This window comes from Cucurbita moschata, unplaced genomic scaffold, assembly GCF_002738365.1.
Source record: "Cucurbita moschata cultivar Rifu unplaced genomic scaffold, Cmos_1.0 Cmo_Scf00060, whole genome shotgun sequence".
NCBI classification, from domain to species: Eukaryota; Viridiplantae; Streptophyta; class Magnoliopsida; order Cucurbitales; family Cucurbitaceae; genus Cucurbita; species Cucurbita moschata.
The window spans coordinates 189,620-198,543 of NW_019268576.1; the positions used below are offsets into that span (position 1 = coordinate 189,620).

Sequence of the window (8,924 nt, forward strand, 5' to 3'; positions counted from 1 at the left end):
CCTTCTCATTTAAGTAATGCTGGAAAGTGGTCTGCATTATTGTGCAATTTTTTTTAAAAAAAAAATCAAATATATTTCTAATCTCATTATTTTTTTTAATAATTGAGTTTAGACTATTTAATGGTAAAGTAAATGTGTAATTATTTCTTCTCTCTCTCTCTTTTTTAATCTATACTGATAATTACCTTATTCCACCTAACAATCCAAGAAGACGTGTTTATTTTTTGACCATCAATTTCAAAGCTGATTTTTATTTTCGAATTTTGATGATTAAATTTATTTTAAAAAAGGTTCCCGTGTTTGGAGGATAGTGAGCTTCTTTGCTTTATTATTTTGGTTTACTTTAATTTACTATTTTTAATTCGATTTTACCCCGACGACTAAATTCTTTACATAAATTATCTAATTTTCTTAAATTAATATTATTTGAGAAGATAAGCTCATTGATTTGAAACGTATTATTTAAACCATTTTAGATTTTCAAATTGTATAAATTAAATTTTAAAAAATTAATAATTAAAATTATGGTACTTTTAAAGCTCAACGTGCCATATCAATTGGGCGGCTAATTGGATTAGCCTTCCGTTGACAAATTTATGAGATTATCAAAAAATTATCGAGTCAAAACACCTTTTATTTATTTTATTTCTTTTAAAGGCCGACAATTATATGGCAAAACTTGACCCTCCTTTTTTTTTTTTAAATTTAATATATATAACAGTAAAATAAGCTTCGAAATATAAAGTAATAAATTGAAATGTATATAACCCCAAATTGATGTTGTTGTAAGTTGAACATATTCTTGTGAGGCATCCTCTTTACTCAACCGCCCGTTATTATTCGTCCCCTTCCACATCTATCCATTTCTCCTTTTTCATTCTCTCTCTCTCTCTCTCTCAAGGTACTTCTCTTTCTCTCTCTAAATTCGCTCTTCTGTTTCGCCATGGCTGAACCAGTTTTCTTATCAGAACTGGAACGAATTCGATCAATCGATCAAATAGCTTTGAATTTGATTTCAGAGCGAGTCGATTTCCATTTCTGTTTATGAATCGGTTTAATTTCTTCATCCTTTTCGTTAACTACGGCGGCGTTTTTTTTCTGTTCTTGTTAGGAAGTTAGATATGGCGGATCATCAAAGCAAAGGAGGAGAAAATTACTTCCCCTTCCATCAAAACCAGGTACATTCATTTCAATTCAGTTTTCATTTATTTTATTTGATCTATTTCCTCTTAGATTAAGTCGTTTAAATCTACTGTTTTCCTCTTTGAATTCTCTATATAAGCATATTGTTGCTTTTTGAAAATTGAGATTACATTTTTAGAATCATTTTCATCTAAACATTATAATTTGTGGACAAATAAAAGAAAAAACTATTTGTTTAATCAAAACTAAAAACAAATCACATAAACCTATCAGGATCTAAATTTTCATTTTAGATTTCGTTTGTCTAGATGTGTGAATCTGTTTATAATGTCTTGAATTTTAAAAAAAGATTTATGATATAAAATTGAAAATTAAAGATTTATTAATCTACAATTTTTTTTAGAATAGAAAACTTTTAATAACTTTGTTTTAATTTTTTAAAAACATTAATAAAAATATTCAACTATATATATTATTAGGAAAATTTTGTAAGTATAAAATTAAGAATGATCGTTTTACTATTGTTTGAGTTAAGGAGAAAAAGAAAATAAGAATTAAGTCATTTTCTTTTTGTTTAAGGAAAAAATGCCAAATACACGAGGGCCAATGAAATTTTCGTGGCTTCAGTTAGTGGGCCTCATAAAATCCCTTACGATGGACCCTCCAATTTGCAATGTTCATTTTATTCCGATAAGATTTACATTTCAAAAAATGGCGTTTTTTTAAAAAAATATTATAATCGTTTTTTCCCATTCCCATTTACTCTACCACTTGGTATTTTATAATACGACGTGGTTTGATTTCATCCAAATAATATTATAAATAAAAAATAAAAAGATAAAATAAAAACCACAATATGTGATTGTTCTGTGACAATGCAAGTTTATCATCACTATAAATTCAATGTTTTAATTAATATAATGACTTTCCATCTATAAAACAGGTTTTATTATAAAAATGTTATTCCATAGCACTTTCTTTTCATATTTAAGTTTAATAGTTAAGATAAATTTTGACATTTAGTGAATGATGTGTTTATTTGACTTCAACTTTTAATTTTGTATTTAATGAAATTTTAAAATTTTAATTTTTAATAATATATATATTAATGAAAAAACATTGACATGATGGTTCTTGGGATTTGTTGGGTTTAATCATGGTATTTATAAAACAAGTTGTCTGATTGGCATTGAATTATGAATTACGAGAAGAGAAGAATTGGAAGATAAAAAAGGACCCACGTTTAATAATACAACTTGGGTTAGGAGGTCAACTCTTTATCAAAGGGAACACTACACACCACATGCCGTTGGATTTTGGAGTATTTATTTATTCATTGATTTTTGGTTTCTTTGAATTTGTCGGTTGAGTGAAATTCTTGTTACGTCGTCGTATTGCCATTGTTTTTTCTTTTTTCTTTCTGAATTCAATTGTTGACATAGTTTGCTGTGAAATTACAAATTCGAAGGATAACCACATTGTCATTTTCTACATAAATAAATATTTTTATTAACTAACAATCTTGACTTGAAAAACGGATAAAATAAACTTTTTCCTCTTAAAGCAAAGATATTGGTTGCTTCCTGTAAAGAGCGAGTTTCTTGACGTTAAAGTCACCAATATTCTTGTTTGAAAATGTTTTTGGAGTAATAATTTCAGACGGAATGCTTTTCCACGTATATATTTTCCAATAATTTTTTAAATTAAAAAAATCATAGTTGTAGTGGTACGCTAGCTTAATAAATATTATTGAGGTTTTTATGGTATAAAATAAAACAAATACAGGAAGCTCAAGCTACAGCAATAAGTGGAAACAGATACGGAGGACTTGCTCCAAAGAAGAAGCCATTGATTTCAAAGGTAATGAATGATTATTTATTTTTTTATTTTTTTTATTTTAATGATAGAAAGTCTCAATTTTAAACACCGACCTAAATTATTAATGCCTCTTGTAACTTCGGTCTATATTAGGACCACGAACGTGCCTTCTTTGATTCGGCGGATTGGGCCTTATGCAAGGTACTTTTTCATACCACCCTTACAAAATAATAATAATAATTTATTAGATATAAATTTGACTTTTTTTTTTTTTAAATTTAATTTTATTTATGATAGATTCCTAAATTTTAAAAAATAGGGGTATATATTAGACAAAAATAAAAGTTTTAAATTAATAAACTATTTATTATGGCCTCCCAAATAGCAAGGGGCAGGGCTTTGTAACAGCGTGGCCGTAGAGAAACTACAGCCTAAGCTACAGGTACAGTTAAATTTTTGCATTATTTTCTCAAATAATTTACGTTTTAAATTTATTTGCCAAATATGCCCTTACTTTTCCTTCTAATTACCAGAGGACCCCAAAGCCACAGCTTCCACCAAGGAGGCCGGTCTGTACATTCGAGAAGGGCAATATCGTAAGGAAAAAGAAATCCGATTTAAATCTCTAATTATTATTTTGGGTGAAGTAATTTTTCACTTTGGTTTTTTATGGTAACGCAGGTTGAATAGTTAATTAAAAGGCAATGTGAAATGTGTCGCAGTAAAAAGGTCTTCGGAAGGATTGATTTAACTGTGCAATTTTTAGCAGCTAAATTAATTCTGAATGACCCAACTTATTTTCTTAAATGAAGGTTGTTGAAATCATTTGTATTATTGGAATCAAATTTGATTTGGATATTAAATCATCAATCTCTCAATGCTTAATTTACTCAGCTTGGTTCTAATTAGTTGATTTAATCAAATACTTAATTTAAGATAAATAAGTTTATCCAAACAATGCTGACAGGTTGGTTGAAGAATCAAAATTTCTTGATATGTTAAAATGAAATAATAATATTCACATTTCAACTCGAGATTTGTGTTCGTCTTATTGTTTTTTTAAATGTACGTTATTGCACGTTGAAATCATTATTTACAAAAGGCGAGAAAATAAGCGACAACCTTAATTACTGATAGTAAACATTGTCCATTTTGGCTTATTACGTATCGTAGCTAGCCTCACAATTTTAAAACGCATCCCTTAGTGAGAAGTTTCCACATTTTATAAGGAATGTTTCGTTTTTCTCTCAAACCCATATGAGATTTCACGTATCGTCGTTAGCCTCACAATTTTAAAACGTGTCTTCTAATGAGAAGTTTCCACATCTTATAAGGAATGTTTCGTTTTTCTCTTAAACCAGTGTGAGATTTCACAAAGCACTCTCTTGAAAGCTAGTGGAAGAGGTTTCTAGACCTTATAAAGAATGTTTTATTTTTCTCTCCAACCGATGTAGGATCTAACAATCCACCCCCTTGAGGGCTAGCGGAAGAGGTTTTCACATCTTATAAGGAATGTTTCATTTTTCTCTTAAACCGACGTGGGATCTCAAAATCCACCCCCTTGAGGGTTAGCGGAAGAGATTTCCACACCTTATAAGGAATGTTTCGTTTTTCTCTCAAACCGACGTGAGATTTCACAATCCTTCAAGAGTTTCCACACCTTATAAGATATGTTTCGTTTTTCTCTCAAACCCACGTGGGATCTCACAATCCACTCCCTTGGAGGCTAGCGGAAGAGGTATCCATACTTATAAGGAACGTTTTGTTTTTCTCTCAAACCCATGTGGGATCTCACAATCCACCCACTTGAATACTAGTGTTCTTGCTAGCATATCTGTTAGTGGTGAGCTTGAGCTGTTACAAAATAGCCGTCAGCCAGACACACTTGAAAATCATAAGGTTGATGGCGATATATAACGAGCCCAAAATTAACACTATTTACTATCGATGGAGTTGGACTCGAACAATTCGTTGAAGCTTCGTAAAGTTTAATTGGAACAAGAGTTTTGGTGAATTAGTTCAACTTCTTCTCTGCCTTTCTTAAATTTCTCACCATTTCCTTTCTCTTACCAAACCCATCTGCTTTCTTATCTCAACGGTCTTTTGTTCATCCCTCCAAGCTAATGATCCAATCAGATTATATAGATGAAAAGCTCAGAATTTGTATCTATGTTTTGTTCTTCCCAAACCTCAACTATGGCTCTCGTCTTCTTTCCTTTCCCTAGAATGTCCATTTCAGCTGTTGCCGTCTTCTACCTTCTTACCTCTTGTTATTTGACCGGTAATGTAGCATTAAACCTACTACCACATACAATCTATATTTTATTAATAATTATCTAAATTAATATTTTTTTTTTCAGGAAAAGGAGACGACGCCGAGGGTGTTGCATCCAGCGGTTTTGTTGGTTACGAGGATCCACCCGAGATTGTTGCCAAAGCATTACGATGCTTCAATGATAAATATGTACGTCACACATAGTCATAACTAATATATATCTTGACTAATTCAAATTAGTTACCATGGAGATAGTATTCCTCACTTATAAACCCACGATCTTCCATTAAATTACCCACAGTGCGACTCACTTCCAACAATCCTCAACAATCCTCCCCTCGAACAAAGTACACTATAAGCCTCTCCTGAGGCTTATAGAGCTCTTGAATAGCCTTCCCTTAATCGAGGCTCGACTCCTTTCTCTGGAGCCCTCAAACAAAGTACACATTTTGTTCGACACTTTAGTCACTTTTGACTACACCTTCGAGGCCCACAATTCATTGTTCCATATTTGAGAATTCTATGACATGCATTAAATTCTAACAACTTTTACATTTCACTGTATTTGGAGATGAAAATGAGAATAGAATGAAAGAGTAGTTATAATAGATGGTAGATAATTTATTTATAAAATATTTTTATTCTTAAAATAACTAAACTTGAGATTAGGTTAAATGTTTAAATTGGTAAAAGTAATTCTTTTAGCATGGAATTTACCATGGAAGTAAAAACAGATATACAGCGCGTGTGAAGAATCGTATAGATTAAAGGCGAGTGGGAATGTGGAGGTCCCACTGGAAAAAACAGAAGAATACTGCAGCGGGCCGTGTTTGGGTGAAACGCACTTAGTGCTTGATTGCATTGACGGCATTTTTAGCAATTTCTTGTTTTACAATAAGGCCACGTTGCAAGATGTTAGGGACACCATCCACGCTGGATGTGGCTATGGCCCTCAAAGAGGTTCTATTTTTCTCCTTTTATTTATTTAATTAAATTCTAATTTCATCAATTAATTCATCTTTTTAATTTTGTATTCCATAATTATTTATATGTATATATATATATATATTTTAACAACTAAAATTGTGTTGATGCAGGAAACTTCGACGTGTTGGAGCACATAAGAGCTGAAACAGACAAAGCGTGGAGGGCTTCGAATAAGACAGTTATTGGATTTAGCTTTATTATTTTGGGCCTTTTTAGCTTGTTCCTTTGAAATCCTATTATTATTATTATATAATTTTAACATGCCCTGTCTTGTATAAATTATCGAGAAAACTTATGTATTTAATTTCATGATTGATCTTATGTAACAAATAGAGCGAGATTAAGTGGAACTAATCGTTACTATTATCTTAAGATATATATATATATATATTATCGATTAAGACATTAAGTGATCAAATTATTTTATTAAATACGAATTAATTTTTAAAATTTTAAAATGCCTAAATTAATAAAAAAAAAAATTGAATTTTGCACTTGGTTTTAAAATTAAAAAAATTAAAAAATATCTTTATTGTTAATTTTGGAGGAAAGAAAAGTTTAAAAAATACATTTTTTTAAATAAAGATTGGGTATTTTTAAAATATTTTTTTAGAAATTATTTGTAGCGTTATTTATTTATTTAGCATTTTTAAATATAAAAGAAAAGCGAAAACTTGACGGCCAAAGCCCCGAGCCCTCTCCTCCACGGTTGCACCTCATCATGTCGACATTAGAGTCCCAGTTTCAACTTCAATTTCACGGCCCCGCATTGATTCTTCGCGCTTAAGCAAATATATGTTATCCGAGATTCCTATTCGTTCTTTGGAAGATTTCTACTGGGAGTTCATCAAATTGATTGCTAGCTTCGATGAAGATCAACATCGATCGGGAGGCGCGGAAAGTTGGGGTTGACAATCGAATTCCCCTCCGGAATTACTATCGGATCGCCGATAATCTCCTAAAACAGGTAATCATTTCGGAAACTTTCTTCTCGATTATTCTGATTGATTATTGATGCTGAAATGTTAATGTTTAATGTTTAATTTGAGGTTTTGTTAGTTTCCATTTCTTCCTCTGCGTGGTTGTTGAAGTGATTTTGATTGCAGTTTTTTTTACTGGTCGTTTAGGTATTAGAATTTTCCTCCCGTTGTATTTTGATGTCATTGTGTTGTTTTCTTGAAATGGCAGGCTAATATTTATCGGGAGGAGAATAATATTGTGGATTTGTTCATTATACTTCTTAGGTTTTCAAGGTAAGGGCCTAGTTGATGCTTGTATTTTCCATTGCTCACGGATGTTGATTCTTGGTGTAGGAAACTCAATTCTCAACTTGTTCTTATTTCCTCAGCTTGGTTTCTGAAACTATACCACGGCATCGTGATTACCTAGCTTTTTTCCCAAAGGAAAAGATATTTTATAAGAAGGTGAGTTAAAACTCAATATCTCTGCTCTTCTGCAATGAATGGTATGTGAATGTTGTGTCATTTTATTTTATTTTATGTTGTCCTACCAGAAACTGTTGAGTGTAGTAGATGAACTTGAGTCCTTGAAGCCCGAATTTGATCGCCGAGTAAATGAACTGGAGAAAGTGTATGGACGGTCTCGTCTTCCTCCACCTGACGAGCAGGAAATAGTTTCAAACAGTCGACGGCCATCTCCCTATGTGAATGGAAAATTTTCATTAATCTTGGATCAAAAGCAGGTATCAACTCTAAATGTTTGATATGATACTTTCTTTTCGTGTAACTATATCACTAATCAATGAAATTCCCACCAATTATTTAGAGTTTTTATTTACTTCTTGTCTTTTGCAGTTTTTATTTTTTGATTATTTACTGTTATCTTGTGATTTCACTCTACTGATACACAGCCTCCCCAATCCTCTTAATTCTCAGCATGCCAATTTACAACCACAATCTTCATTGAGGTATCATGACGACCGAGGTCTAGTTTCACAATCAAGTTCTGTAAGGATTGAGAATAAGTTCTCAAATCTGTGAGTATACATTTTGCCCATTTATTTCATACATGTTTATATGAATCCATTAGCGGCGTAGTAGTCCCTACGCTTCATGATAATATAGGGAGATAAATCATTCCAATATTTATATTTTAGTGTAAGCTAGAAGAAGGTGATCTTGTAGTTCAAGTAGCTAGTTAGAGAGTAGAAGACAGAAAATAAGAAAGTATATTGACGACATCAGAGTTCTTCTGCATCTGGTCTCAAGATTGAATAGTAAGACAGTGTCTTTAGTATAAGGGCTTAAGAATACAATTCTAGGCGTGCTCATCTAGTCTCTAGTTCTTATGAACATGAACAAATGGATCTGATAATTAGTGCTGGGAATACACAGGTCTATCAATGTACCGCTTCCCAAACCCGAAACTTTGTCTAGACATTCTATTTTGGGTCCCAATGGTCTTCAGGGCCAATGGAAGGGACCGAGTACAGACAAGGTGAGTTTTGCGCATTCTTTTTTTTTTATGTTGTTTTCTTTTGTTTCTGTCTACTATGAAATCCATTCACAGGTTAATCTTTTTGTTCTGCCAGATTCTCTATCCAAGAAATCAGGATTATACTTCTGAAGATTCAAGGTCAGAGTCGTGTTTAACGTGTATTAGTATCTGAGGATTTACACTTTTTTTTTTTTTTTTTTTTTTTTTTTTTTTTTTTTTTTTTTTTTTTTTTTTTTTTTTTTTT

General features: G+C 31.6%; 3 protein-coding genes across 5 annotated transcripts in view; all 3 read left to right on the forward strand.

The window, feature by feature from the left end:
- The first annotated feature begins 779 nt into the window (after window positions 1–779).
- LOC111436938 lies at window positions 780–3,854 on the forward strand. Of its 3 annotated transcripts, none has more exons than XM_023074734.1 (7): window positions 781–901; window positions 1,112–1,179; window positions 2,936–3,003; window positions 3,115–3,162; window positions 3,347–3,403; window positions 3,495–3,557; window positions 3,643–3,854. In XM_023074734.1, exons 2-7 carry the CDS (start codon window positions 1,122–1,124, stop codon window positions 3,649–3,651), a joined length of 303 nt encoding a protein of 100 aa, XP_022930502.1. In that variant the 5' UTR covers window positions 781–901; window positions 1,112–1,121; the 3' UTR covers window positions 3,652–3,854. The 3 variants fall into 3 exon arrangements, with proteins under 3 accessions (XP_022930503.1, XP_022930502.1, XP_022930501.1); XM_023074733.1 differs by having other exon boundaries at window positions 1,112–1,178; window positions 2,929–3,003; XM_023074735.1 differs by lacking the exon at window positions 3,347–3,403 and having other exon boundaries at window positions 780–901; window positions 1,112–1,178; window positions 2,929–3,003.
- A 1,195-nt stretch (window positions 3,855–5,049) lies between these two features.
- Window positions 5,050–6,565, forward strand: LOC111436937. The gene is made up of 4 exons (XM_023074732.1): window positions 5,050–5,242; window positions 5,322–5,425; window positions 5,971–6,196; window positions 6,334–6,565. Exons 1-4 carry the CDS (start codon window positions 5,107–5,109, stop codon window positions 6,450–6,452), a joined length of 585 nt encoding a protein of 194 aa, XP_022930500.1. The 5' UTR covers window positions 5,050–5,106; the 3' UTR covers window positions 6,453–6,565.
- A 324-nt stretch (window positions 6,566–6,889) lies between these two features.
- LOC111436935 (AMSH-like ubiquitin thioesterase 3) overlaps window positions 6,890–8,924 on the forward strand; it is a 5,050-nt gene continuing 3,015 nt past the window's right edge. Inside the window, exons 1-7 of the mRNA XM_023074730.1 lie at window positions 6,890–7,190; window positions 7,412–7,476; window positions 7,572–7,647; window positions 7,737–7,925; window positions 8,119–8,219; window positions 8,578–8,680; window positions 8,775–8,818. Of these exons, the coding sequence (XP_022930498.1) occupies window positions 7,092–7,190; window positions 7,412–7,476; window positions 7,572–7,647; window positions 7,737–7,925; window positions 8,119–8,219; window positions 8,578–8,680; window positions 8,775–8,818 (677 nt within the window). The 5' untranslated portion in view covers window positions 6,890–7,091. The remainder of the gene's footprint in view (window positions 7,191–7,411; window positions 7,477–7,571; window positions 7,648–7,736; window positions 7,926–8,118; window positions 8,220–8,577; window positions 8,681–8,774; window positions 8,819–8,924) is intronic.